The 24,919-nt window shown below is 37.7% G+C and overlaps 2 protein-coding genes across 4 annotated transcripts; one reads left to right on the top strand and one right to left on the bottom strand.

Annotated features, from left to right (window-relative positions):
- Positions 1–19: 19 nt before the first annotated feature.
- LOC135639688 (uncharacterized) lies at positions 20–6,408 on the bottom strand. 2 transcript variants are annotated; one of them, XM_065153552.1, is made up of 9 exons: positions 6,129–6,408; positions 5,659–5,714; positions 5,449–5,573; positions 4,524–4,683; positions 3,948–4,375; positions 3,318–3,824; positions 2,238–2,319; positions 648–804; positions 20–238 (listed from the first exon to the last, which is right to left on the bottom strand). In XM_065153552.1, exons 1-8 carry the CDS (start codon positions 6,195–6,197, stop codon positions 663–665), a joined length of 1,569 nt encoding a protein of 522 aa, XP_065009624.1. In that variant the 5' UTR covers positions 6,198–6,408; the 3' UTR covers positions 20–238; positions 648–662. The 2 variants fall into 2 exon arrangements, with proteins under 2 accessions (XP_065009624.1, XP_065009625.1); XM_065153553.1 differs by having other exon boundaries at positions 3,318–3,791.
- Positions 6,409–8,086: 1,678 nt separating this feature from the next.
- LOC135641633 (probable sugar phosphate/phosphate translocator At1g06470) lies at positions 8,087–20,505 on the top strand. 2 transcript variants are annotated; one of them, XR_010497761.1, is made up of 13 exons: positions 8,087–8,904; positions 9,010–9,179; positions 10,109–10,194; positions 10,299–10,348; positions 13,072–13,139; positions 14,170–14,270; positions 14,469–14,481; positions 14,766–14,950; positions 15,107–15,193; positions 16,392–16,486; positions 17,349–17,506; positions 18,568–18,621; positions 18,725–20,505. XR_010497761.1 is itself a non-coding variant. In XM_065157155.1 (12 exons), the coding sequence occupies exons 1-11, from the start codon at positions 8,411–8,413 to the stop codon at positions 17,467–17,469; spliced, it is 1,470 nt and encodes a 489-aa protein (XP_065013227.1). In that variant the 5' UTR covers positions 8,087–8,410; the 3' UTR covers positions 17,470–17,506; positions 18,568–20,505. The 2 variants fall into 2 exon arrangements, 1 of the variants encoding a protein (XP_065013227.1); XM_065157155.1 differs by having other exon boundaries at positions 18,568–20,505.
- The last annotated feature ends 4,414 nt before the right edge of the window (positions 20,506–24,919 follow it).

Here is a 24,919-nt window from a genome sequence, read left to right as displayed (position 1 = left end):
TTATACTGAACCATGCACATGCCATAAACAGGGCTATATGATCTTATAGAGTTGGGTCTCGACAGGTTCAGCTAAAAACATAAAACGCATAACGACGACTTGAGGTGCTGCTCAACACATCCATAACTGACAGCTAACGCTTCACGAAGCTCAAAAGCATGATGCAACTTATCATCTAAAAATCCCGTCCAGGATGAGCTTTCCCACGGATTGTCCAAAGAGACGGCAGTTATAGTCTCTGCATTGTTTATTGAATATCAATCATAAGATACATATGGTTGAGATGCGAGTATCACGTATACTATAAAAGGTAACTTTAAAGAATGAATCCTAGATTTTCTTATGGATCCGAGCGACAAATATTTGTCATCAGGAAAGTCTTCTCTAAAATTTATTTTTAGCTATAGACTGTATCCAGAAACAATTATTTTCTATATAACTCAGATAGGCATGTCATAAACACGGAATCCAGATTCAAATCCTTTGAGATTTTATCAATAATTCATATTTTATTTTTATTCTAAACCAACAATTTCCTCCAGTGTGCTTTATGTAGGCAAGCATCTTTCTAATCTATGGATCCTTACTAGTCAATTTAAGCAAATATCAATTGTTGAAGGAGATCCAAGTTTGCTGAACATGCTCACCTCATGAAATGGGATTTACACCCTCTTGAAAAAGGACAGAATATTTCCTTGCTTCGCATCTTTTAGGCCAACTTTTCCTGGTTTCTTGTTGCCACCCTTTCCTGGATTAGTCGAAGCAGCAATTCCTGCTGCTTGCGCTTTATTAGCCACAGGAGGCCTAACATCAGAGATCAGGTAAGTCATATTATTCTGCCAGCACCATGATGCACAAAAGCTAATGATGGAATAGAGCAATGATGCTATACAAACCATGAATTAATTGACCCTAAGCGCAATCGATGGAATAGGCATTTCCCTTCTTCTAACCTTTTACCACTAGGGTCAATAATTTATCTAGTAAATCACGTACAGGTCCTCCATGTGCACGGCGTGCTGCTATATATTAACACTGATGACACTCCACTAAGAAGACTGATGGTTGTTTGAATTTCCTTGATACTTATACAGTGAGCTATTCTACGCTTTCAATTGGGCAAACCAAATGAAAACCACCAAACTCCTAAACTACATCTACAACCCCTGACATTGATAATTGTCTTACCAAATCAGCATAAGGATCGGCTTGTTCTCTTGAATCATGAGCAGAAAAACCTTCACAGACTATGCAATCTTACATTAAAGAAATTTCTCAATAATCAATTGCAAATTTGCACCTCCATTAATATTCATTTGTCTTTGATTGCTTAACCTAACACATGTAAATGGACCTCCTCCGCAAAGATACAAAAGGTCACATTAGAATCCATTCAAATCACAACCTTCCTATATGATATTGGTTGAAGCAAAACACAGGACTTAGGGTCCATTAAGACACCAGAGAGAGCTACAACAATTGAACCATGGTGTGAAACAGGTCTCAAAATTAAAGATTAAAGATAATGGTGTCTTTTATATGTGTGTATAATAGTATAGTCAACGGCAATTGTGCACAGGTTTTAGAGTAAAAAGGTGAAAGAGTAAACATCAACTTGAATCCATAAAAGGCCTTAAGGACCTGCAATAAGGCCAAATGAAAGATTCATTCTTCAATATTCCAGAAATGTAATCAAATAACTTGGGTAAACATCAGACATCAAGAAAGTTGGTGGATGCTTTGGAAAAATATAGCCTGAATATCATAATGAACCAGTCATCTTTCTGACTGTAAGCTAGGCTCTTAACAGTTTTTTTTCACCTCAAACCTCTATTATGGAGATACGCAAATCATGATTGTTACACCAAAAATAAATTTGTATTCACTCGAAACCAGATCGAGTGCACTTAAGGTAGTGCATTACGTATCATGATCATTACAACCCCCAAAAAAGAATTCTATGAACAGACCAAGTGCACTTACGATAGTATCTTGCAGTTTCTAAAGAAAAAAAAAGGCCAAACTAATTCAAATTAATCATGCCAGAAAAGAAGACGGAATGAAATCAAAGACTACAAAGAACAGCTTGAAACAAACATGAACTTGCATCAAAATTATCTTCACATGACAAAAAGTTTAGGTTATTTCTATGTTTAATTGACAATATAATATTTTTGTTTTGAATTAAAAATGACACAAAAACATAACAAAAAAGCAAGCATGCTTGATTCTGATACCTGTTTGCAGCATCATTAACGGAAATGTTCTTCTCAGGCATATTACTGTCAGCAGTTTCCCCCTCCCAAATAACCTCAGTAACTGAAAAGTAGCAGATTTGTTAACAAGCAGCAATATTAGAAATGATGAGGTAAGCAAGCAGTGAGAAGGGGAAAATACTTAATATTGAAACTTAATAGTGATATATGAGGCTGAAGACATGAGATATCAACCGAGCTGAATGCTTACAACGGATAAATTTGACCAAAAGAAGAACTGAAGTATATTAAGTTATGATTTAAGTATAAGCTATCATATTATGTTCCTCACCTCAAGTGTGCAAGCTAATAAGTCTCTAGGTTTGAGTACCTTTAGACATGTCTTGAACAAATGGATAGAATGCAATGAGAAATAACCAAAAAGATAGGGGAAAAAATTTAGCAGGCCATAATCAGAATGCCTTGCAAAAAAATTAAAGGAATGAATTATTTTCCATAATTACTTTTCCAAAGAAGATACTTATTACCCAGTGTAAAGCTCAGGCTAAGGAATTATAATGTCAACAAGGAAGAAAAGTGGAATGCAACGAGAACCTCATATTCATGGACATATGATGTACAGATTATTCAATAATGAAAGAGAAATAATAGTTTTAATACACAATAGAAGCAAAAGAAATAAAATGCAGATAGAGGAAAAGATAATCTGCATCTTGGTCATGTCAAATCAGCAAAACTATTGTCTGTTTTACTTGTTACTTTCACCGACCAAAAAATATATATATATTGAAGATAATGGAAATGAAGTCCTTTGTAACCATCATCCAATTTAATCTAAATTTTGAATATTTATTGCTAAAGCATGCCTATAAATGACCCAAAAATAAAGCTGCATCAATGTATCACCAATCAAGTTCTTGCAATTTTTGTCGGCGCCTACTACTTTTTGAGAATGTCTCAATCTAATTCTTCTGATGAACAATCAATCATCGGAAGTTAAAACCAAATTAATGAATGGAACACCATGTTAACCAGGATAGAATCTGCTAGCTATCCCACTATAGACAAGTTAAAACCAAGAAGCAAACAATGGTAATATACCTTCTCTTCCTCGATCGTCAATTCGAGTTTTGAGTACTTTTCTTCTTTTTGGTGAAGTAGAAGTGGTGGCTACATCCTTATTATTCTTGTCAGTGTCCCCTTGATTATAGCTATTGGTCTTCTTTTTTAAGGAAATTCCTCCCATTGTAATGCTTGCAATTCTTTTGTCAGCATCTGATGGAAGTGAAGAATTTTTCCCCTTAGTGCTATCTAGCCCATCACTCAATCTGTCACCCTTAGGCTCTGCAGTGTTCGGTTTACTTCTGTCCAATAAGCTTTCAGTTTTAGGCAAGGATTCTGCAGCATGTTTCCCTTTAAAAACATCTGGAGATGAAAGACTAGTAACATTTTCCTCTTCATCATCATCGTCTGAGAAATCAAGAAAAACCCTTCTCTTTCTGCCGCTTACACTGTTCCTCTCCCGCTTATGATTATTATGATGGTCCTCATCTTCACTGTTGGCAGCATCCAAAGCTTCATGTGCACATATTTGAGCTTCAGCAGTAGCTAGATATCATAATGAGGAAAGAGAAATTGAAATGTAAATCAGCATAGTGTATAAATAGGATATTTAGATTGAGGACAGTAAATACATATAGCCTTCAACTGAAGGAATAACACTCCAAATACCAGCAGCAATTGACGTATCAATAGCGGTTTCAGCAGCAGGAGCCGCAGGCTTTGATTTTGTTGAAGCATTGCCCCACAAACTAGCAAGTGAACTGGTAGTCCCTGATGAGGACTTTACATTCTGACCTTTATTTTTGCCAGTATTACCACCAGAAACAGATTCTTTGATTAAAGGTGGCTTAGTAACTTTGCTGGCTGCATCAAGAGCAACTTTCTCGCTATTATCACTTGATACTGCAATAGATGACTGCATGCCATTTTTGGCACCGGATCCTTGTTGAGGATGCTGAATAGGCTGACCTTTCACAGTGCTGATACCTTTTGACTCTATAGCTACTCTTTTACCATTCATGGGCCATGGTGCTGCAGCACCAACATGCTTCCCATCAACAATGCGCTTGACAAATGAATTTGAAACGCCACAGAACCTAGAAGGAAAAGACAACATCGACAATGTTCAAGTGCAACAAGAAAGATAGGCATGATAAAGCATATGAAATTTATATATAACACAAGTGTAACAATGTCAAGAACAAGATATTTTCAGCAAGGTAAAACAAGGTAAAAGTGACTTGCCTGTTATCCCTCAAGCAGTTTCCTTCAGTCAATGGTTGATTAAAGAGTTCCTCCGCCTGCACAAATTCAGCATTCCATATAACTGCAAGATCACTTGGAATACATGCTTGGACACTGTAAACCTGAACTGAGCAATTATCTTTAAATACTTGTTTGACTTCTGCACCAAATCAAACAGTATGTCTTAGAAAAGGTCCATATCAACAGAGAGTTACAAAATAGATGCACGAACCCAGCTAATTGAGAGAATGATGTCTATCAGTAATCTTCATAATGTGTACTACTTTCTTGCCACATACTTAACAAGATACTCTGTTCTGTCACTAGAAAAGCAAAAAACCCAACTTAAGCTTTTCAACATAGTTGGTTTGTCCCTTTCCAGGATCATACTCCTTTTACTCAACAGACAAGATCATTTTTAATCAATTGTTCATTTCCTGTTTTTTCTATAAACCTTTAAAAGACATATGAAAACATCTGTTAAGAGCACAAATATGTCTCCTAACGCCAAAAAAACCATATGACAATTGATGACATATATAAGAAGCTTCAAACAAAAAACTTGAATGCATTCTTCACAATTTGTTTTACATATATGTTTTTAATTCTTATCCTGGTTGTGTCGTGCAGCTTGTTAAAGGTTTGACAATATGAACATGGAATTCAATTAACCTTGCATGGAACAAATGAAAAATAATACTTATTGGATAATGTTAACAATGTTCTTCGAGAAAGTGAATGTAAAGAATTATCCAATGGAAGCATTACTTTAGATAATTCAATCATCAATTTTAGCAGAAGTACTGAAACCATCAAGTGAGACAATTAAACAGAGCCAAATATAATGATGCTGTTTAGTACAGACTGATTGTTAAAATACAAGTTGAGAAAAATGTAGGTGTCAGCCAAGTAAGGCATATATAACCTTCTAGTTTATAGGTTGAAGCAAGTTTTACACAATAGGCTTGAGGTTCACTCTTCAACCATCCGGACAATGTGTATATCACCTCCAACTCATTGCAGTGCTTTTCCGCAAACTCCTGAAGCAACCTAGACACAACAATCTCACAAAGTCAGAAAAGTATAGCTTAAAATTTTCCTACCGCGATTAATTCATTTAAACCGAAGATTGCACCTTTTTGCATAATTTGATGACACCGAAAAGTTGCGACTAAGCCACTTGTAGGAAACCTGGAAGTTATGATGAAACAAAAGTTTCAGCAACATTGTCAGCTTCTTATACATCGAAGAATCAGTAACGCTACTTGCAGAGAGAAAATGCTGGTTAAGTGAATCAATTTGCAACCGGGTGTGACAAGCTCGACGAAGTTCATAAAAGTCTACGGGCGATCTATTTCATAGGAAGCAACCAGCAGCGATGGCGTCTTTTACCCACCCGAAATGATGATGATGATGATGATGGCACCAACCCATATTGAAATTAAGGTTTCTTGACGATATACGCATCTCATCGATGACAATAAATGCCAGGGAAATGCAGAACACAAGCAGTTTTTTTTTATCTATAACGTGGCTTTTGAATCGAGCAAAACGCAACAGGGAAAATATTCGATAGATGATGATCGGGGATAGGCGTCAAATTACCACTTGAAGCTTGTCGAGGACGAGTGCCTGGATCTGCGGGAAAATTTCTAGGGCTCCATCGGCCGCCATAAGACTCGGGCAAGAATCCCCAATCTAAGCCATAGGAGGAAAGGATGAAGGAAGAAGAGATGGCTGGAGAAGGGGGATGAGGAAATTCCCGCGCGGAGGGCTCCGTTTCCCGCCTTCTGCACGCTGATTGAGAGTATTTGGACGGAGAGAGCCCTCGGAAAGTACAACCCTTTTTCTTATGCGATTTTGGAGACCGGGGAAGGGAACGGAACGGAACGGAACGAAACGACGTTTCGGTGTCCGGGATCGAAGGAGCCCGTTATATGCTCCGTGTGCGTTACCTTAATTATATTTATTTATTTTTATTTTCATTTATTTAAGGATAATTTTTTAAAAAAAATCTTTATTTTTTATTTTTTTTTCTCCTCGCGCTTTTTTTACTTCTCAAATTGCACCATTATTTTCTTAAAAAATAAAATTACTTTTAACTTCCGTCTTATCCTATTGTATTTTGTTACCTCTACTACATTACTCTCATCCCTATTCTTTTCATACGTTCAATCATCTATTAATTTTTTTATTAAATTAATAGTTATAAATAAAGAAAGATGAGAGATGAGGGTGATCGTGATAGTGATTGTGATTGTAATGAAAAAAAATAAGATAGAAGGAAAATATACTAAAAAGGTAAGAGTGGTAGGATGGAGATAATGGGTGATGGCATTGATCGTAATTATGACAATGAATACGAAGAGGCTTAAAGAAGAAAAAAGGGAAGACAAAAGTGATGGGGGTCTCATAATAGTACAAATACAACTAATAATAACAATAGACGATGACAATCACGATAATGAAGAAAAAAAGACGAGACGTGATAAGGATGACAATAGTCGCAATGAGCGAAATGTAAGGGTAATTTTATTTTTTTAAAATAAGAGATATTCTACGAAAATAAATTAATAAGAGATATAAAAAAATAAAATTTATTTTTTTATAATATATTTTATTAAAAAATATTTTAGTATTTTCATTTAAATCTTAATTTATGCTAACTCGACCCTCTCTCCTGCCTATCATACTCACTTTCTTTCTCTTTCGTAGTTACTTTTTAATTATTATCATCTATCGTTGCCGTCTTTTTTTTTAATTTCATAATTTCTACCCTCTATTTCATTAAATAAAATTTTATTCCTTAATAATTCAAAACGAACAGAGCGGATCCGCACCCAACTAACTATTTAGAGATGTAAATGCAAGAAATACGAAAACTGGGTGTTCGTCTGATGCTCCTGTCAGAGAGTATCATACGAATCACCCAACACCAACACAAACACATATGTTGTCGTCGAACAACTCGATCCCGCTTTCCAACCAGACATGTACTAACATCATCCTCATGACAACTTGCGACCAACCACGACTATTTTACTCATTCATGTGCGGCAAAGCGATAAGAACAATTTTGAAGGGTCCTACCTCGGTGCGGATCCTCTCCGTTTTAATCTTTATAACGAATCATCCAAATCAAACATTTACCGTACGATTCTAGTTTTCATATCACAACCGTCCATTGGTCCTCGCCTGGAGGCTTTACTGGCCACTCCGATTGGATTAGATTCAAACCGGAGGATTCCAATATTCGGATCGCAGCCGTCCATCGATCTAAGTCTTTTATCCTGACCATCCATTTAGACGCCTCCGTGAACGTTATCGGCGCCCGCCGCTTCTAAAGCAGGTGGTTTGCGTCGATTGGAACGGACGGTAAAGATGCGAGGGAGCGCCAATGGACGTCTGAGATTTTAGAATCGGAGCCGAATTATTTTAGTTCGGATTGGAGGGGATCCTAAACTTACAATTGGCAGGGACGACCGACGCACGGCGCGGGCCCCTCGCGACGAACATTAATGACAGCAGCTACGATTTCTCCCGTAAAGAAGACCGCCTTTTTTGATTTCTTGCCTTCATCGCGACTGCGACGCACAAACCGAACGACAACGGCTTCCCCTCGTTGTTTTCCTTCCTCCCTCCCTCCTCGGCCCCCCAACATCCGTGGATCCAGATCCAGCTGCGCGTCACGTTCCAATTCCAAGGAGATCTCGAGAACTCCTCTTCGATCTCGTTCGCACCTTCTCGCGATCGATCAAGATCCAAGAATTCGATCTCATTGGGGCCGTTTCCTTCTTGGCCCCGCTTTCTTGGATCGGTTTACGCCAGAGTCCGGGGAGATTTGACGGGCAGATGCTGATTTGAGGTCAAGAATTGATCAAGAACCGATGGCCGAGGGCGATCACGGAGCGAAGAAGGATGTCGAAGCGGCGGGAACGAAGGTTGACGAGGATCGGACCGAGAACGAAGGGCAGGTGCTCCACAAGGACCTATATATCTCCAACCGGTGCCGCGGCGACGGCATCGAGCGGTCGAGCTGCTTGGTCGATGGATCTTGCGACGGCGGTATGCCGGAAGAGGCCGAGAATGTCGAGTCGCCATTGATCCATGGGGAGGGATTGAACAATAGTGTAGCCGTCGAGCCTAAGACCCAGATATCGCCCTACTTTCGCCAGAGGACCGCGGTTGTTGGTGCCGAGGGGAACCCGAACGGTAACAAGTACGTTCCCATCGACGTGGTGAATGGTCTGCATCCGAGCCAGTCGATTTTGAAGCTCGAAGAATTAGAAAGGGCTGCAGAGAGCACCATCTCCACGGTCGTTGTGCTCAAGACATTGTTTTATATTTTGGTCTGGTACACATTCAGCACTTGTTTGACATTGTGAGTATTTAGATGCTTCGAATTGTACGTTGTTTATATGCTTGCTCTTATTAATTTGATTGCTAATTGTTAATAGACTGTTTTTGTATGGTTTCTCTTGTATAGGTACAATAAGACACTTTTAGGGGATAAGTTAGGGAAGTTTCCGGCACCATTATTGATGAACACATTTCATTTTGCATTGCAAGCTATTTTATCAAAAATAGTGGTGTGCATACAGTCTCGGAAAGGTGATGTTGGCATTAAAATGACATGGAAGGATTACTTCATTAAAGGTAGCTGTCTTACCATTAATTTCTTCCTCAGACCAGTTTCGACACCTTGGCAGATCAGTTTGAAATAACTTTAAATATCAATTCCATAATCCACATCCTGCAATATGTTAACATGTTATTGGTGTTTTTGTGCCTTAATGGTGTGATGCCATGCATGTTTCTCATATAACAGCGCTTTTTTGGATTTTTTTACTCACTCAGTATTGGTCATGTATCAAGTCATCCTACGGGTTGCCACTTGTATGCCAAACTTGCATCATTCTACTGTAGCATATGCAGTTCCTACTCCTTACACAATATGACAATAATATATGCGAAATTTGAGAATTCTTTTACCATTTACGTCCGCAAATACTCTAAAATTTGCAGAGCCTTATTCGTTTTACTTGTAAAGATGAGTTAATGGATATACTTTAAGTGAGAAATCAAGGTGTATCTAACAGTTTGGAATATGGAATTTTTATAAGTTGGATGATCCATAACTTTGGTATAATAATGTGACTGCCAGCATTTCTAATTTCTATTAACAATTATTGTTATTGTAACTTCTCAGATTCTGATTTACAATCTTTATATGCATCTAGGAATCCTAATACCTGTCTTTTAATCAGCAGTATGTATGAGTCATCGATACTGGTTTTTTTCAATTGTTATGCCATTCCAATTTTTTGATTCCCGATCTTGAAATTCACTGTTACCTCAGAGCAGGTTGTCTCTTTCTATTCTTGTGTTATTATTCATAACTTTATATTACATGCAACTTCTTATGTTTTGACAGCAAGAATATCATTGTACTTTGTAAAATGGATAATATTATCTACTCAAGTGCAGATGGAAAATATTATGTATGTTTGAGAGACACACGTGGCTAGATCTTCATATATTAACAATTGTGTACTAATGCTAGACAAGGGTTTTACTTTTTGCAGTTGTGCCAACAGCTCTTGGAACTGCACTTGACATAAACTTGAGCAACGCTTCTCTTGTTTTCATATCCGTGACATTTGCTACAATGGTTTGTTTTGTTCAAGAGAAACTTCTTGAATCATTGTTTTCTCACACATGCCACTAAAGCTTCTGACACTTTGCCTTTGTTCTGCTTTTGCTGATATCATGCAGTGTAAATCAGCCTCTCCGGTATTTCTTCTGCTTTTTGCATTTGCATTTAGGTAACTCTTTATATTTTTATATACTTGAGTAGTTCTTTTACTTCAATATTTTGTCCTTATTTTCTTCTTTATTATCCATATTTGTACATATGAGATTCACAAATGTATTTTTAATTTTTTTTTTCTTCATTTCTGAAAATCTAGCAGCATGACTAATATAATTAAGACACTCATGTCATCCATCCAGCAATATTTTGTACATTTAACTTAGTCTGGGCAATGGAATTCAAGTTGATGCAACATGTTCCAATGATGCATATGAGAAGCTAATCCTCAGCCTAAATCGAATGAATAAAAGATTCTCCTCATAACATAATATAGCCTTACTTTCAGGAGCAAATATAAGTAAAAAAAATTGAAAATATAATCTAGGAAAACAAATGTTGTTTTTTTTTAATTTGGTGTTAAAGATTTAAGTTTTGATGGCATCTCTATACTCTCTGGTGACTGAGAAGGTGGCTCATGTGGTACTGGCACCTCACCTAGAATCAGACACCTTCATCTAACACGGAGGATTAGTGGGTTGCACCCACTTATAGTGTCGGTCACCCTCATGATTGATATAGTGAAACATTTCCAAAATGTGTGGATTTTAGTCCTTTGGTTTGGCTTGTTATTTATCCAGTTTGATTTAGCTGTTCGGTTCAGGACTCATCTAAAACAAGAAGGACATTTGATTCAGCATGTTCTGGTTCATTTGATTTGACTCAGGAGCCAGGAGTACCAACATAATGCTCTGTTTTCTAGTTCTAAGTCTTGATCACAGTCTAAGATTTAGTCCTTGGTTTAGAATCTAAACATACTTGTTTTTTATATTCTGACCGAACAACAACAGGACAAAATGCACCATGAGTCATGCTAAAGCCTAATGGGATAGTAAAGTATCAAAAATGAAATTGGAACAGATGGTTTTGGAGACCTCAACAGGAATTTACAACTTGAAGTGTATTTTGTGCAAACTAAACTTTTGGTGTCTGAAAGTGAATTTGTCGGTTGGAGGAGAAGGTGGAGCATGGTGAAGTATCTGTGCTAGATGATGTAGTTTACCTGCATAATCTGATCTTTTGCAAATTATGCTAGTAAAGAAATTCAACTATCTTCATTACCATCTTCATTCTACCAGTACAACCTAGAATGTCATGTTACACACGTCTGCATACCTAATAGATTGTGGTCAGACCATTTTCAAGCTTTAGTCTTCTTAAGGAAAATATGGCATTATTAGCCCAAGATTTGTTAGCAGATTCTATAAATGATGCATTTACGAAAATACCTTCAAAACCCAAAAGAAGGAAACTGTAATCTACAGGCTGAAGATGAGAAATAAACCCCTTTGCAAATATTCTTAATTAGAACAAAGGTGCCCTTATAAGATGTACGGCCACCTTGTCATACCAAGGCAAACATTTATTTTCTTCTTTCTTTGACCCATAATGAATACTAGTGATAATAACCAGCATAACCTTGTCCATATGACTGCACAATTGATTAACTCTTTGATTATCAATATTAATTGCTAAATGAGACTAACACTAAAACCAGGCCTCTTTTTTGTTTTTCCTTGTCTTCTCATGAACTTATGGTATTTCACATTCTCACAACATCAACATTTATGCTCCGGTACATTTTAGAATTTTGTTCTTCTGCTATCCCAACACCTTCTTGCTTCCTTAACAAGTGGGACACTTCGATATGTCTCTGGAATAATCTGCATATATTTGAGGTTCTATACTACTCCAAGTCACACCATGGATATTTCCAATTTTCCAGTCAGCAGCTGATGTAAGACTACACATCAGAAACTGCCAAAAACAAAGCTCAAGTCTCTGCTAGTGGGGTAGATACATGGATCCTATTTTATCCATTATCTTTGTGATCATTTACACCTTCCCTCGATCTTACTCTATAGTGTCTCTTCTTGCTAATGAAGTTATCGGCGATGATTATCCATTGAGAATCATTGATGATAGGCATTTCATGGTTCTGATGTATAGTGTGGTAGCCAATAAAAAAACACTGTTGTGCATGCGTAGGATGATTTCTTAATAATGTGTACATTCATGAATGGTGATTTCATCCATCATAGTTGTACTTCATTTATTCTTAGCTCCTTCTTGGTTTTTAGACTATTCTCGTAAATTCAAGTTCCTTCTGGCATTTGTTTTCATAATGGTGATCATGTTTGCCACAAGGATGTTCATTCTGAAGATATGTTTTTCCTCCTGCATTTGTTCCCACCTCGTACATAGGTAGATCCTGATTTCAAGCATATCTTTTGTGATAGCATTTGCTATGCTGAACTTTTGAAGCCATGATGACATGGACACCATCCGTAGAAAAAGAGGAGAAACATTATGAGAAGTAAAGAAACAGGAACCTTTACTAGTTACTGTAGATTTTTAGTCTGGAAATTTTCCCTCTAAATGTTTTATTTTCTTGTGATACTTATCTTTGCTAACCTTTCTGTATCTTCATTGCCAGATGATTCGTTGTGTGAAATAATATTCTATTATCATTATTTTTTGCTGCTCATTGCCAATTTTCTATTGTGTATGTTTGATATATTTTGAAAGTCAGTATGATAATGCTCACACAAAAGTTCTTGGCCTTCTTTCTGTCTTGATATAATAGCAAGGCTTTGTTGGATGCTATGGTGACAGACACCCACTGTAATAATATTTATGCCTTCTTGCCCATTATTATATATGTATTTTTCACTTTAGGTTGGAAACTCCGAGTGTTAAGCTTCTGGGCATCATATTAATCATTTCCATTGGAGTTCTGTTAACAGGTATTTTAACTTAATGTATCCAATCATTGTTCTTTTGTCAGGAAAAAAATACTATATCTGAGCCTTTCTAAAATTTTAAAAATGAGAAGATCTCATATATTCGAGAAGTTGCATAAATAAAATTTGCAAATGTTAGCAGTATATATATTAATGCAATATGCTTGTTCGTGCATTTCCTTAAGTGCGCCATCAGAAAAACATTTGCTAAATTGACCAAAGTTCATCATTCGTTAAAAGTATGAGATCTCATTGTTGAAGTAAAGGCACAAAATATACAAATATTATGACAAATATGAGAAATCACGAGCGGTTACCTGTTAATCTTAGAGCTCATGAGACTCAACATGAAGTAGCTGTGTGCATTAGAAGCTAAAGCCCTGAGTCGATGTATAGACCTTAAGCTGAATTGGGTTTCATCTGAGCCAAGCTGGCCAACTTTCCACAATGAACATGGTTTCTGTTTTCTATGTCCTGTTGATACATGTAATTGGAACTCCCATACAACGGAAAAGTGGCCAAAGTATGCAGGTGGTTAACGCACCAAATTTCACATTGCTTCGCATAGGTTCTCTGTACACTGCAATACCATGGGCACTAGCACTTGTAGGTTCCATGTATACTGTTTCATTTAAACTTACCCATCCAGGAATTTTCCTAAACAAGGCTTGTTTGTTTCATGTTTCCACTGTATGGATGTGTATGTGCCTTTTACTGGCATGTTCTAATTTGTGGATTCAGCTGCAAACATGAAGGAAACCTATAGATAAACATCCTTGAATTACCAAGTATGTGTCTCCTCTTGTTCCCCTTAAAAAAGTATGTGTCCCCTCTTCAGTTAATGTGTTGTGTTCCTAATAGACCATTTTTTCAAGCTTTCTTTAGATTTATAAAGAAAAATGTCTTGTCTTTTCCATGTTTATTGATTGGTGGTTGGCTGCTAATTTATCAAATATGATAATACAGTATGTTCTTTATGTCAGATAATATTTTTAAGCTCTATAATGTGATTGACTAATATGATTTTTGCCAGTTGCCAAGGAGACAGAGTTTGAATTTTGGGGATTTGTCTTTGTCATGTTTGCTGCTGTTATGAGTGGTTTTCGCTGGTCCATGACTCAGATTCTTTTGCAGGTGTGTACATGAATACTTGCTTGAAAATGATTTAAGCGTCTCCATTCAGTGTGAATTTTAACTTGGATAAAAACAGTTAAGGTTCCGTAATTAAATTATTAACGATATTATATGTCAAATGTGATAATTTTTCCTCTTATGCTAACATTTATTATTATTATTATTATTTTGCATGTCATTTCTTGACTCGACATGAAGAAAGAAGCTTATGGTAAGCAGTCCATCCTTCCTCTTTTTAGTGAATTAAGAAAAAGAATTTATAGAACAGTATAGAGTGCTATCTCCATGCACTCACCATGAATCCGATTGGTCTGTCCAGTAATATTTTTACAACATGCTCTCTTTGGTTTCTGCCTGATCGTATTGGAATTTATACTGAATTAAATTGTCTTTTGTTGAGTTAATAATTGCAAAGTTTTTTAGTTGTGAAACTGTTTTCGACAAAACCTTGCTTATATCAATAAAAGTTAGTGTGTTTATTTTGTTCTTATTCAGGTTTAAAGAATCCAATTACTCTGATGAGTTATGTTACTCCTACCATGGTTGTAGCAACTTTGGTTCTCTCTCTTATAATGGATCCTTGGCATGATTTTGACACAAATACATACTTCGATAGTCCATGGCATGTTGCCCGCAGCTGTCTCTTAATGCTAATTGGTGGAGCATTGGCCTTTTTTATGGTATGTGTTGGAAAATGGTTTGTTCTTCTCACTTAATAACAATATCCCTCATTATTGCTGTGTGTTATTTGCAGTGATGGTCTCATATAACTACCCTATCAGGATCGCTTATTCTTATGTACTAATATAAGGGCAGTAAATTGTTGATAATTGCAGGTGTTAACTGAATATATTCTTGTTTCAGCAACCAGTGCTGTAACTGTCTCTATAGCTGGCGTTGTGAAGGAAGCAGTTACTATTGTGGTGAGAGTTGATAATTCAATTCCATCTTTGATTAAATAGCTAATTTTTAGTTAGGTTGGTTCATTATATCAGCATATTTTTGGTTATTTTTTCTTTTTTAGTTTACCTTATTAAGTGATTTCTTTGTATTTTCTTTTGATGCTATGATGAATCGGCCAATGGTTCTACATGACAATACAGATATGACACACTCCAATCTTTATATACTTTCAAGTTAAACATGATGTGGTTAAGAAAACCTTTATCTCAAAGAGGGGACGCTTTCTACTTTTATGCTTACATTAACTTTAATCCTTGTGCACTTCTCCTTTGATTTCATTTTTCAGTAACTAACATCCATTTGAAATTCAATGACCCTCCATCTAAACTAACAGACTACAAAGACATGCCTCTTCAAAATCTTGAAATAGCATTTAAAATTAATTAGCACATTTTTTATCAATCTTTGCAAAAGTTATAAACAATGCAAAGCCAAAATATTGGAACAAATTCACTTCAAATAAGAACACACAATAGCAACCAGCAGCAATGATAGCACAACTGCAAAATCATTTTTGAAGTAGTATGTCAACATATTGAAAGCAGCACCACACCCTCATAATGTTTTGGTAGTATAAGTAACTCCACATGGAATTTGACAAAGACTACAAATAATTCCTTTATGGTCCATCAAGAGCATTTGTCTTTAGAAGTAGCACAATGCTAGTTAGTTATTGAATTACCACAGCAATATTGCAGTGGTATTTATCTTATATTAGTTGAATGTTTCTGTAATTAGTGATTGTTTTTGCTATATCTAGAAGTTTATTTATAGAATTTTCTATTCACATCTAAATGCAAAGTGTATGTACTAGTGAAGAACAACATTAAGATTTAACTGTCCACTTTTATGGTCTATCAAGAAATGCTGCTCTATATAATATGACTTATAATAACACTCGAGCAGCTGTGTCCATCTCTTTCAGGTTTATGTATCCCTACTTCTTCATTGACTTTCTTTACTAGCCAACATTGAATTTTCTTAACATACTAAGTACTAACATATCTTTGTTTATTTTTCCCATCAAGTAATTCTTATTGAGTTTCCCTGCAATATTCTCATTTGGCTTCTGATTCTAACATCACTAGTTTGTAGCTTGGACAAATTGTGTTGTTAATGAATACAGGAGTAATTTTTTATTATACAAAAATTTTCCAGGTTGCCGTGTTTTACTTCCATGACCAGTTCACCTTGTTGAAAGGAATTGGACTTCTTATAATCATTACTGGTGTCAGTTTATTCAACTGGTACAAGTAAGTAAATATTTTTTTTCTTTATTTTGTGGTATATGCAATTTTCTGTCTTATAATTGCTAGTGTAGTCCATGGTAATAGGGAAGTTGTTAAAGTTTATGATGATTTCTAGCTGAAACTTGGAGCTGCTGTTGACATTTTTTTCCTGCCATTCATTCCAAAACCTGAATGTAAAATTCTTGAAAAATCCAACTTTGACCTAATTGCAGCCTTTCTAGGTCATCCATCACCTCTTCATGTGTGTATATAGGTTGTACCAATGTTGACTACTGCATCCATTCTTGGTGTCCATGAATTTGATGACTCACAGCAATAGGTATTGGCACATGTGATACCTGAAAGGGGGTTGGTATCTTATACGAGAATCATTTGTTCAATTCAGTATGCTGACTACTTGGTCCTAAAGCAACACTTTTGAGTGTGGAGGTCCATGTTAGTGTTATTGCTTGACCCTGAAGGATAAGAGTATTGGTTATGGACTGTTGAAACATCACTTTTTAAATATTTGTACTCTGACTTGATTACCCTAAAGGAAAATTCAGTGTGGAATGACCTAAAAGAAAAACTAATACACTTCAATTCACTTAGTTCTGGCTTCAGTTTTAATCAGGATTATTGGAAGTATAAGAACTTTAGGCATTGGTTCAAAGACATAGATACTTTCATGGCAGCAGCCATTATGCTTAAATTTTCACATGGAAGAGAAAATCTTAGCAGATTCCAGTCATGAGCCAGATATAAAATAGACCACTCCTAGATTGGCCATATGGAGTACACATTTTAATTTATCATTTGACAATTTATATTGAGTTCTTATCCGAAAATTGCTGGTATCACTAGTTTTACAAATTTGATATTGCAGATATGAAAAACTGAAGACGGGTCAGCCAAGCGGAAATGAAGAAGCCATTTCTTCAAGTCCCAGTGGAGCAGTAAAATATGTCATCCTTGATGACATGGAACTTCTAGATATTGAAAATTGATTCATGCCAGACACCAGAGATATCCAATTTTGAATTGGTGAGATGCCTCTATTACATATATCTTAACCAACAATTCTTTTCATCTTTGAAGTCTCTTGCTTCAACAACTCAACTTTTACATATCTTTGTGTGGTTAATATAACTGTTTGATTCATCCTTTAGGTTTCCCTTCCCCTCATAGCATTTGTTGATCTTCATTTGCACTGAATTGCAGGTCTTGTTTGTGAAAATATGTCTTGTCTATTTGATTATCATTCCTAATAAAATATTTCTAGCTGGTAGTCTAATAAATGTGGTGAGGCATGAAAAATAGTTTTTTTTTTTCTCTCGTGAATCTAGATCCTCAGTTTGTGGTAGGTCTGATATCTGCTTCGACTGACTTTGAATTCCTTCTTCCTACCTATTCATTGTTCGAACTTTGAAATGCGTTGGACCTTATATTGCTTGTCACTGGAGTATTTATTAAGTCCACAACAAAAGACGGATACAAGCTAAATGCTAATGATAGAAAAAAAAATGTTTAATGAAAGCAGTATATGACATTTTGATATGATAGAAAAAAAATATGTTTCTTGAACAATTCATAGAAAATGCCAAAATCTGTGTGGGTGCATATATGTTTAATGAAAGCAGAATATGATGGATTGATTTCCATCCATGGATTTCAAACATAGCCTCGTTGAATTGTTTTTGCAGCTTACCACCTATCAAAAAATTGAACAACATAAAACAACCTGACATTAGTTGAAGTGCTAGTACGATTCATTGTGCTTCAACATGCCAGGTTGGCAATCAAGTACTATAAATTGTCTGTTTGACTGGTGTTTGATTTTGAACTCAGTAATAGTATCATTCATGAGCACCACTGATGTTGGTTTTACAATAGTCTTTAGCAAGAACTGCTACTTGTTACCTAACTTTTTTCATTTATAATTTTGTTTGCTAAGTACGGTTGCTAGTCTTTGTCAACATATTCAGTAAATTATTTTAAAAAATAGTTAATTTGATTAGCACCTAACTTTTATGCAAGTTTTGCTATAATCTGATACCTCTCCCACATGGTGATTCTAATACTATTTCACAATACTTGGTGTACAGAGTTATCCACGCCTTTCCAGATTCTTCAGGATCTTCTGGCCTGCAAGTTTGTTGGTTAGTTCATCAAATTGTTTTTTATCAAGGAAGTTCTCTTAGACAGCATATGGAACTCCGCCTTGCTGATTGATTCCGATCGCTGCATTTTTTTTTTCCCTAGCATATGGTCGTGCTATTTGGTTGCTTGGTCTGAACTTCCATTCATCTCCTTCAGAGCAAGAAGCTTTAAGTTGATATATTGTCTTATAACTATCTACTTCTCAAGCAACAGAGTCGAAGAAACAACCATGGCCAAGCAAAAGTTGGCCGGTTGATGTATCACAAAATGTGTAAAAAAAAGACTGCCTTTTGACGGTGAAATTTTTTTCCCCAATATGATTCATTTAATTGTACTACAATTAAAGCCCTATTGGCTTGTATTAATAGAAGTGGTTGATTGATCTAAAATGTAATAAAAACTTTTTTTCAAGTTCTCTAGGGTTGAATACCATATTTTATAAAAAATGTTGATGAAGATATGTTATTCTTGTGGACATATATTTTTTTTGTAAAATTACATATATTATATATCGGCTTCAAAGTTAATGATTTTGGATTTAAGTTTGTTGTCTATATACCTTATTAATTTGATACCTCCGAACCTAATCATGCACCTTTACCTGATGGCAGTTGATATTAGCATGGCTTTTCTTTTTTTTAATATGAAGATTTACTTAAATCGAGCAGTAGCCACGTTTCAGTCGATCACTGGATCACTGAAGCCTCCTCTTTGGTGCTCTACGCATGACACGTGATCGCGGCACCGAGTTTGTCCGTGGTTGCTACTCGATGGTCGACAGCCGATCGCAGCCGCCAACATTGTCGCCGTCAACAACGACGTCGCACCGTAAACTATCGAGTGTTTAACGCACGTGCTGATCCACTATAATTATGATGTCTAAATGGTTGGGTCGTAATATCGCCTCTAATCCTGCTGATGGATGTACCCGTACGGCGGACAGGAGGATCAAATCCTCCTCCACTTTCCTCCCTTCTGTCGCCGGCACCGGAGGTGGACGGCTCCCACGTCCTCCACCTCTTTGATCTTTACTGGTTCCACCACCAAATCCTCAGCTCATCACCACCTCCTCCTCCACGGCCGCCACCGGACCCCCTCCACACCTCGCCGATTCAGCCCACTACCCGCACGCCGCTCTTTCACCGCCGCCACCGCCGCTCCCTCAGCGACGAGTCCGTCCACGCCCCCGCCCCCGTCCCCTCCGCCTCCCTCACCATCCGCCCTCCGAAGCTATGCACCATCCTCTCCGGGAAGGAGGCGCCATCGGAGGACCCCTTCGCCGGGGCCGAACCCGTGGCCCCCGCCGGCGGCGGCAGTGAGACAAAGGGCTATGGGAGGTGGGGGCAGAGAGGAGGGAGGCGGAGGAGGAAGAAGAAGGAAAAGAGCAAGAGTTTGACGGATTTGGAATTCGAGGAGCTGAAGGGCTTAGTGGACTTGGGTTTTACGTTCTCCGACGCGGAGACCGATCCCCGGCTGCTGGAAATCGTGCCGGCGCTGCAGAGGCTGGGGCTGGGGAGGAACAGGGCCTCGGAAGAGGAGGCGCCGCCTGCCGCACCAGTCGACGCCACCGTCTCCCGGCCGTACCTCTCGGAGGCATGGGAGGTGGCGGAGGCGAAGCCGGAGGAGAGGCTGTTGATGAGTTTGATTCCGGCGGGCGTCGCCGGGGCAGACCTGAAGGGCCAGCTCAGGAGCTGGGCGCACGCGGTCGCTTCCACCGTCCGATGAAGTCTCGCTATCCATCACAAATTCCCAATCTATCCCTCTGTCCAACGCCGCCTTCTTTCTTCTTTCTGTGGTCTTTGAGATAATGTCGTGATTAGGAAGCAATTGTACATAGCATTTTGGATCTTAGATAATGTATGTTTTTGTTCTATATTGCACAATTTGTGTCAGATGCATTCTGGATTTGGCCCTCCCGAATCTATTGCCAGGATTACATATAGTCGCCACTAGATCATCCTCCTCCACCATCAAAAACAAAAGAAACTACAGAATCACGGCCATACCAGCGGGGGCCACACGGGACAAACGACGGAATTCGTCCTCCCACTTGCTTTCTGTGGGCGTGAAATTTAGATTCTTCGAGTCACTCGTCACAATGTTTTCCTGGCGGAGATCAAGCATTAGCCGAATCCACACTTTGACTGGTTCATACGCTAATATATTATCTATGACTGCCGCGTTCTGTCCCACCAAAGCCTCGACTGAGTTAGAAGAATTTACACGGACGGAAGTGATGTCAAATCATTAGAAGGCGCGTCGATGGATTCACAGCTACGCGGCATCTCTGGTTGTCGCTGTCGCAGGATTTTAACTTATCATGCTTATCCGTTCATTCAAGTCAGATGAAGTTTATCATTGTTATAATGTATTATTTCCATCGCATGTTATCTTCATCCGATACCTAATCGTTCAAAATCTAAATAAAAAATAAAAATCATCTCTCATCCGTCGGTTCATATGAACATTCAAAATAGATAATTATAAATTCTCTCCAAAATTTCATATATGGTCATTCAAAATAGATCGACGAGAGATTATTGAAAATAGTTAGAAGTTATCTCCTCATCAAATATTTCATAAAATATTTTATTTTTTATGATTAAATATAAGAGTTCATTTTTGACATAATTATGGAGATTATCTTATTTTGCTCAATCGTATCCAAACTCATATAAGTTGGATTACTAATTTTAACATAGGAGTGATCGAATTAGGAAATCTCTCTCGACCCCGATCTTCGTATAGGTAGCATCTCAAAAAACTTTACACATATAGGTCTGAATCATGTTGGGCTGATCAAGACATCAATAACATCTTCCCTTAATATTTTTGATATTAGAAGGAGAGCTCAATATCGTAGAAACGATCGTCAAAAGATAGAGTATCTTAATTAGAGTATCCTCGAGTTGTGAGAGACTTATGATAGCAAATAAGATTTTTCCAACTATATGAGGAAATCTTGTTAGTGCATTCAAACTTCTTCAGTAATTTTTTTTCTATCTCTTTTCTAACATGGTATCAATCTCCCTTGCGGATGTAGGTAGCTCTGCCGAAGCCTTCTGTTGCTCCTCTGGGTGTCTATGTGGAAGTCGGAAGGACTACTTTCTTCCTACACTACAGTTCCTCCCCTTCCGGCCCTTCTTTCCCTTCGCCGATCACCTTCACCATCGTCGCCAGCTACGACGTCTATTTCTCTCACAAGAAAAGTAAGAACCGAAGCTCCCGCGGCCAGCAACAACCGACGCCAACCTCTCTGCCTTGACGTAACTCCGCGGTTGCTTCCTGGCCAGCAACAGTTGCTGGCACACAACCCGAACCGCTATGAGATTCCTTGCCATTGGGACTGCTCCCTGCAGATAGAAGACTGGTGATTCCTCTCCCGCCGCCTCCTCCTCTTTCCTGTCCGGTTGGAAAGGGCAACGCAACTGCTTACCTCTCCTCCGACGCATGTGGGCTTCTTCTCTCACCTCTCCGACTTTATCACCCACTACCTCCAGCTCACAAACTATGGCTGCGTCAAAATCGTTTCATCCTCCAAGCTATTCAAGTCTCAGTTGCTGGATCCATCGCTCCATTGATTTCTGCATGTGTGACCGCTGCCGTTGCATGGTCTAAACTGTAAACAATCTTGGCGAAACATTCGCGTACTCGCTAGCTCAATTTTTATCCAAACTGATGGTGACCACACAATAGGGAAGTATTATGCCTAAGCTATCATTGAAAACTGCCCGAGGATGAAGAATGACCCGAAGGTAACCTTCAATAAGGAAAATATGGAGTATCTTAACTTGAAACATAATGATGTCTTGATAATTTCTATTTGAATGATTAATGCTTGGGTGAAGAGGATCATGATTGACATAGATAGCTCTACTGATATCCTCTATTTTTATGCTTTTCAAAAACTCGGGCTATCAATTAACGTCCTTACCCATATAACTTATTTATTGACAGGGTTCATGACGACTCTATCTTGTCTCTCATGATCATAAACCAATATAACACATTCGGAGATGAGGCTTACTAAAAAATAATACTGGCTAAACTTACGGTAGTGGATATTTTCTAAGTAAACAATGCGATCATGTAGGGAAATCTAGGGGAGACATCACATGCGCATCGAAAGAACATAAAACAAAAACCCAAATTTCCCAATATATGTTCGTCGCCGTGCATATATTGGTGCGTAAAATCTGTGAAATAGAAAGCCACGTGTGAGATAGATAATTGTGTTACGGAGATCGTATATCCCTGAATCTCTGCAGATATGTAGGAGTGGATAAAGGAGATCAAGAGTCATATTCTTTAGCGGCGATCCACACAACGGGGCTACAACGACGCTCCTCAAATAAGAGGTGGCAACCAAGAAGCCTCAACCTATGGGCATTTAGTTCCCTTGAGCTATCAACTAACGACCTTACCCCTATAACTTATTCGTTGATAGGGTTCACTAACGACTCTATCTTGCCTCTCATGGCCATAAACCAACATAACACATTCGGAGATGAGGCTTACTAAAAAATAATACTGGCTAAACTTATGGTAGTAGATATTTCCTAGGTAAATAATGCGATCATGTAGGGAAATATAGGGGCAACATCACATGCGCAACGAAAGAACATAAAACAAAAACCCAAATTTCCCAATACATGTTTGTCGTCGTGCGTAGATTGGTGCGTAAAATCTATGAAATGAAAAACCACATTTGAGATAGATAGTTGTGTTACATAGGGAGATCGTATATCCCTGAATCCCTACAGATATGTAGGAGTGGATGAAGGAGATCAAGAGTTAACCCTAATGAATCCTATCCTATTGGGTATTGGATCTCTATCCAATTACCCAAGCCTCTTAGATTAGTGGGTCTTTACCTAGTAATCTTTTATTAGCTCTTATTTGATCTGATCCATGGGATCCAATAATTCAGGGGCTTATTGGATATCCAATAAAATAAGGCTTTAGCGGATATCTCATATCTGAACCTCTACTCATCGCAACACCTACCATATATGTGTGACCCTCTAAGCCCAATATCGAGCTGGTCGTGAGTCATACTTGTCATAACTCCTTCTGCCCTAGTGAATTATTATCTCTATAATAATTCACTCGACTTATCGATTGTAGACGTACTAGGCCACTACACTATAGTCCCCAAACGATACAAGGGAATTCAATCCTTTGGACCTATCTGTCATGTACCTATAGTCCTCCATCCATCTAATATCTCAGAGACCATATACCGGGCATGGTATTGTCAGGCTCATACGGTTTCTCTTCGAGTCTCGCTTTAATCATATTCTCCCAGAAAACTCTTTATCTCTCAATCCGAATGACCTTGGCTAAGGATTTGTTTGAGCAAAAATATATAGGATATTTCTCTCATGATACCGAGAGCGAATGATCCTCTATCGACATTCAATAGCCCTCGTAAGGTTGGCTACCACTCCCAATAACTGATTGTACTATATCTAAAACTTCCAAACTTATAAGTCTGGTATCAAAGAGTGGAGTACTCATACAGGACAACCTTGGTGTTTCAAGTCTAAGAACTAAATATATTACTGGGACTACAGAATCGTTGTTTGATAATAAGGCATCAGTAACCATATAGTATTCTATGAGCGGATCAACCAGTGAACTCATTCTCTAATAAGCACATACACTGTATCCTTAGTGTCTCCACACGAGCAACTATGAGACTAACTACCTCCATCATACGAACGAGTATACAGCATACCAATATGTTCGGTTATCTCAATGTCTCATTCGAGTAACACATTACTAGGATTATTTAAGGTTTGTGTTTAAAGGTGAATTGGTCTCGTTATCATGATCTCATCACGATCCGATTCTTATTACGTATATATATATATATATATATATATATATATATATATATATATATATATATATATATATATATTTTCAGGGTATAAGTGTTGCAAGTTGAGGGAAAAAAAATTCATTACTTTAAACGAGTACACCAATACGGTCAAACCTCTACATCCAAAATGAGACCTTGACCTACCAAGATATAGATTAATCAGGTGGACAAGCTCAATGATACAGCAAAGAAAAGACATAAGGACTAAATCGGGTAGGCAGACCTAACGACCCAATAAAGACCAACATCTCACAAGACAAGGATAGTCTTCTCCCCAAACCTTACAACTTACAAGATGAGTTTAAAGTTATATGCGTTAATCGAATAAGCTCTTGACAAGGCATTGAACGACTTCTTCAAGTTGCCTCGCCAGCTCGACTCCTCGAGCTTCTATCTTAATGATAGGGTCT

The sequence above is a fragment of the Musa acuminata genome, chromosome BXJ3-6, assembly GCF_036884655.1.
Source record: "Musa acuminata AAA Group cultivar baxijiao chromosome BXJ3-6, Cavendish_Baxijiao_AAA, whole genome shotgun sequence".
NCBI classification, from domain to species: domain Eukaryota; kingdom Viridiplantae; phylum Streptophyta; class Magnoliopsida; order Zingiberales; family Musaceae; genus Musa; species Musa acuminata.
The sequence above is the reverse complement of the archived record's forward strand: the minus strand, read 5'-3'. Positions and strand labels throughout refer to the sequence as shown.

Coding starts and splice junctions, on each gene's coding strand:
- LOC135639688 (XM_065153552.1), bottom strand. CDS start 6,197: ATGGCGGCCGATGGAGCCCTAGAAATTTTCCCGCAGATCCAGGCACTC. Junction 5,715..6,128: donor TCCTCGACAAGCTTCAAGTG/GTAATTTGACGC, acceptor CATAACTTCCAG/GTTTCCTACAAGTGGCTTAG. Junction 805..2,237: donor GTTAATGATGCTGCAAACAG/GTATCAGAATCA, acceptor CTCTGATGTTAG/GCCTCCTGTGGCTAATAAAG.
- LOC135641633 (XM_065157155.1), top strand. CDS start 8,411: ATGGCCGAGGGCGATCACGGAGCGAAGAAGGATGTCGAAGCGGCGGGA. Junction 10,195..10,298: donor CCGTGACATTTGCTACAATG/GTTTGTTTTGTT, acceptor GATATCATGCAG/TGTAAATCAGCCTCTCCGGT. Junction 13,140..14,169: donor CATTGGAGTTCTGTTAACAG/GTATTTTAACTT, acceptor GATTTTTGCCAG/TTGCCAAGGAGACAGAGTTT.